General features: G+C 37.3%; 1 protein-coding gene across 2 annotated transcripts in view; it reads left to right on the top strand.

The window, feature by feature from the left end:
• Positions 194-4,582, top strand: part of LOC107609257 (probable WRKY transcription factor 20) — a 4,953-nt gene continuing 564 nt past the window's right edge. The window contains exons 1-6 of one of the 2 annotated variants that reach the window (XM_016311144.2): positions 194-668; positions 2,375-2,551; positions 2,860-3,394; positions 3,496-3,661; positions 3,745-3,903; positions 4,433-4,582. In XM_016311144.2, the coding sequence (XP_016166630.1) occupies positions 423-668; positions 2,375-2,551; positions 2,860-3,394; positions 3,496-3,661; positions 3,745-3,903; positions 4,433-4,582 (1,433 nt within the window). In that variant the 5' untranslated portion in view covers positions 194-422. The other variant, XM_016311145.2, reaches the window with a different exon arrangement.

A 4,582-nucleotide genomic window follows, 5' to 3' on the forward strand; every position in this document is an offset into this window, starting at 1 on the left:
GATTTCTATTAATATATATTATATATATTTTTTATAATTCAGATCAACGGTTAAAACAACTGGTACACCGGTATTCCTGGTGTACTTGAAATGTTTCCTATTTTATTTCCCACCTAAGAAGTAAGAAAAAAAAAAAAGCTTAGGAAGAAGAAGAAAAAGGGTTTAAAATGACAAGCCAATGACACAGAATGAAATGAAATGAAATGAATGAGAGATCCAAAGTTTTTACAAGTCAACTGAGTCCCACTCTCTCAGCATCTCTGACAGAACCTTCAATAATCTCAAAAAAATTAAAAAAATAAAACCACACCACCAATGACCCCAGAACAAGAACAACACAAAGAAATGCTCTTTGCAAATTGACCATTTTGCCCTTCCTTCCTCCTCGCTCCAATTACACTCCACTCTCTCACCATTCAGCAATGGACGCAGCTGCTACCATTACAGCCACCACCTCGAGCTCAGGCTCAGAGCACCATGCCCGGGTCCATGAAGATCCGAATCCAACCGGGTCGGGTTTGAATGCTGAAGCTTCTGTTGGTGGGGCAAGGTACAAGCTGATGTCGCCGGCGAAGCTTCCGATCTCTCGGTCGGCGTGCATAACCATACCTCCGGGGTTGAGTCCGACGTCGTTTTTGGAGTCTCCTGTGCTCCTTTCAAACATGAAGGCGTGAACTTTCTCTCTCTGCCTTTCTTGTTTCTTTTCTTTTTCCTCTCGTTTTGGTTCTTCTTCTACTTTGGCTTCAGATTAAAGTGTTTCTAGTTAGTTAGAGTGAAACTGTATGTTCAAAATGAAATTTTTTTCAATGGGTATTTGTGAATTCACTGGCAAAACATGTTTCTTAGTGACAGTAGCTTGCAAATTGAAGAACTTTGGTTTGCTAGAGTAAGAGGATATGCTCAAAATAGAACATTTTTACAATGGTATTCTAAAAAAGGAAAATGGGTGAGTAAATTCAATAAAAAAATGCGGTTTTTTTTTGTTTAATTGTAGTTGCTAAATTGATGTGTTCAAAATTAGTGAATTTTTCATTAGATACTTTGGTTTTGTTTTTTTTTTTTTTGTTGTTGTGTAAGTTGAAGGTGGTGCTTTTCACTTGACCCAGTGTGATTGGCACATCAAAAATTTGTTCTGTATGATTTTTTGTTTTCAGTTTCTCAGCAACCATAAAGAGCTTATCTGGGGTGGTCTCAAAAATCAAAATGCTTGTAATTATTGGAAGGGATTTTTTCTTTTCTTTTCTTTTTCTGAATGACTTTAACATGACGTGATCTGAATGCTACTGAGCTGAGCTGAAGCTGATGCTGTTTTTGGTTTTTCTATTTTTTTACCCCACAAAAAAATTAAAACTGGAAACTTTTTTATGTGCTTGTGTTCAATCTCGTGGCAAAATTGTTTCCTCTGATATGCTTTCTTTCCATGTTTGAATAGTTTGATCTTTTAATTTTTGTAGAATTTTTGGTATAAGGGCCACGTTAGGTTCAGATGCTTTTGCTCTTTGCAGGTTTGGCACTTGTGTATGTAATTTGATTGCTTTATGCTCAATGCAGTATTCTGTTGGAATATGACTTTAGTTGAGGATTGTTAGAGAGAGACCTTCTCCCATTTTTTATTTTATTTTTTCTTTTTAAAATTCTAATCTCAGTGTTGTTTCTTCACATAATGAATCTTCCTTTTTGTTGGTGCTTGCCCTTTTTGTTTGTTTTTTTATTTAACGGTATACCGGAGTGCGCTTAAAAAGCCCTTTTTTTTTTAATGAAAATTATTATTTTTTCTGTTTTTTGCTTCCTTCTTTGTCAATTAAATAAGTGGAACAAACGAATAAATTCATGGCCAAGTATTAGTGGATCCATATTATTTTTTGTGTGCTATGAGAATAGCATAACGAATGTCAGAAAGATTGTGGATCCCAGATATTTCTGAAAGGACTTTGATATTTTTTGGTTTTCTAGAAGTTAATACTCTGAATGGTCCTAAATTTTTTAGACTTTAGAATGATGTATGCAATATTCAAGTGGGAATGGCTTTTCCAAGTTGCAATTTTAATTGTTTATATAACTTCTGTTTGTGACTATAATGTAGTACTATGCTACCTTTAGTCATTGAGACTCTAAATATGCAACACTTAGTGTTATGATAAGGCAGAAAAATAGATGATTTTACTTATGAACTGATTTCATAGGTTGATTGATTGCAACCTGGGACATAGCGATCGCAGGTATTCGGAGAACTTGCCATTATTTTATCGTTTTTCGACACTCTTTTCGTGTTCTTACTCTTGAGAAACTTAGATTGGTGATTGTATAGTTTCGTCACTTTCGTGTATTCAGATTATAGTTTATTTATATGCTATTTTCTTTGGTTCGTTTGCAGGTGGAGCCTTCACCAACTACAGGTTCCCTTCCAAGGATTCATCAAACAGCACATGGTTCTATGGTTTCTGCTGCATCAACTGCATTTCCTATAACTTCTGTATGCTTCCATAATAATACCGTTGATGACAGAAAATTGAGCTTCTTTGAGTATAAACCGCCTGGTAGATCGAATATGGTAATAATATTAATTCATGTTAGTGACACTTTGTTGCATATAACTTCAAAGCAGATGGACACATGGAATGGACTTTGGTCTTCTTTCTCCTTGATTCGAACTTCCGGATTAAATTAACATCTAAGGATGACTAGTTAGATACATTGTTGATATCACTTTGTACACATGACTAAATCAATCCCTTTTTCGCTAGATTAAGTGTTAGGTAGACACAAATTTGATTGTTATGCTTGATGTTCTGATTAATGTTATCTTGAAGGTTACTTGCTGCTTAGTACTTATCGGATGCTATTTGCTTATATGTTAAGGTTCCTTCAGACTTCAACAACCATGAAAGTGAACAATCTTCTCGAATTGAAGGTCCAGGAAAAGCTCAACCATTTGCATCTTCACCATTAGCCGAAAGTGAGCCAGCGGACCCTTCTAATGAGTTAAGCCTGTCATCGCCTGTTCAAAAGATCAGTTCGGTTGAAGTTGATTTGGATGAGTTTAACCACAAAGGAAACACATCCACTGGGCTTCAGGCATCACATGTTGAAGTTAGAGGCAGTGGAGCTCCGATCGCACCCGAGAAGGCATCTGATGATGGATACAATTGGCGAAAATATGGACAGAAACTTGTCAAAGGGAGTGAATTTCCCCGCAGCTATTACAAATGCACACATCCTAACTGTGAAGTGAAGAAACTTTTTGAACGCTCTCATGATGGTCAAATCACTGAGATAATATACAAAGGAACACATGATCATCCTAAACCTCAACCAAGCCGCCGATACTCTGCTGGTACCGGTATGTCTGTGCAAGAAGAGAGATCTGATAAGGCTTCTTTGGCCGGCCAAGATGGTAATACCAGCCAGATATTTATCAATGATTTGTATTTTATTGTTACTTATTGCCAAGAAGTATAACCTCACTTTCTTTCTCTTCTAATTCTTGAATTCTAGACAGAGCATCCGGTATGTATGGTCGGGGATGTCAAGCAGCTGATCCCAACAGTACTCCAGAGCTATCTCCTCGGGCAACAAACGATGACAGTCCAGAGGGTGCTGGCTTTGTGTCAAATAGGACTAATGATGAGGTTGATGATGATGATCCCTTCTTGAAGAGAAGGTGTGATGGTTTATGCCGAAGCCCTGAAGTTTCTCCATTATGTGTGTTTACTTGCTGACCTTTTTTGTTTTTGGCTTGAGCAGAAGAATGGAACTTGGAAATGCTGACATCACTCCTGTTGTTAAGCCTATCCGGGAGCCACGGGTAGTTGTACAAACTCTTAGTGAGGTTGATATTTTGGATGATGGCTACCGCTGGCGAAAGTATGGACAGAAGGTGGTAAGAGGCAACCCAAATCCTAGGTATGTTAGAAGTAATAAATTCCAATTTAACTTATGTCCTACTTAATGTCATCGTTTAACCCTTTTCGCTATCTGTTGCTTTGATTATGATTTATGGCTGATATATATCTTCTGTTTTGGGGAACAAGATTTACTATTGATGTTAGTCAAGGTAGTAATCTACTTTCTGAAGTATCATGGCTTTTCTGGCTCATCAAATCAAGTCTGAAATAATTACAAAATCATACTAGGTTACATAAGGTTTATGTCAAGATGGTTTTCGCACTAGTACCGTGTTTGGTTTTCTAGGTCCGGTATATTGTCGCCGAAATACCGGCTCAAAGATGGCCTTGTTTTGCATGTTTAGGGTTCCCATCTTTTCTTGCATTCCAAGCAAAGTATGAACAAAAGCTATGGCAAACTTCAACTGAATAGCTTTGATTCAAACTTGAAAAGCATTTGTAGCAATACATATTTTCAGGTCTAAATGCGATATTTGTCTGCATAATTCTTGTTAATTAGGATACTTGCTTATTAAGTTATTATGCAGGAGTTATTACAAATGCACGAATGCCGGTTGCCCTGTAAGAAAACATGTGGAGAGGGCATCTCATGATCCAAAAGCTGTAATAACCACATACGAAGGTAAGCACAATCACGACGTACCGGCCGCAAGGAGTAGTAGCCACGACATGGCAGG

The sequence above is a fragment of the Arachis ipaensis genome, chromosome B07 (assembly GCF_000816755.2).
Source record: "Arachis ipaensis cultivar K30076 chromosome B07, Araip1.1, whole genome shotgun sequence".
Classification (NCBI taxonomy): domain Eukaryota; kingdom Viridiplantae; phylum Streptophyta; class Magnoliopsida; order Fabales; family Fabaceae; genus Arachis; species Arachis ipaensis.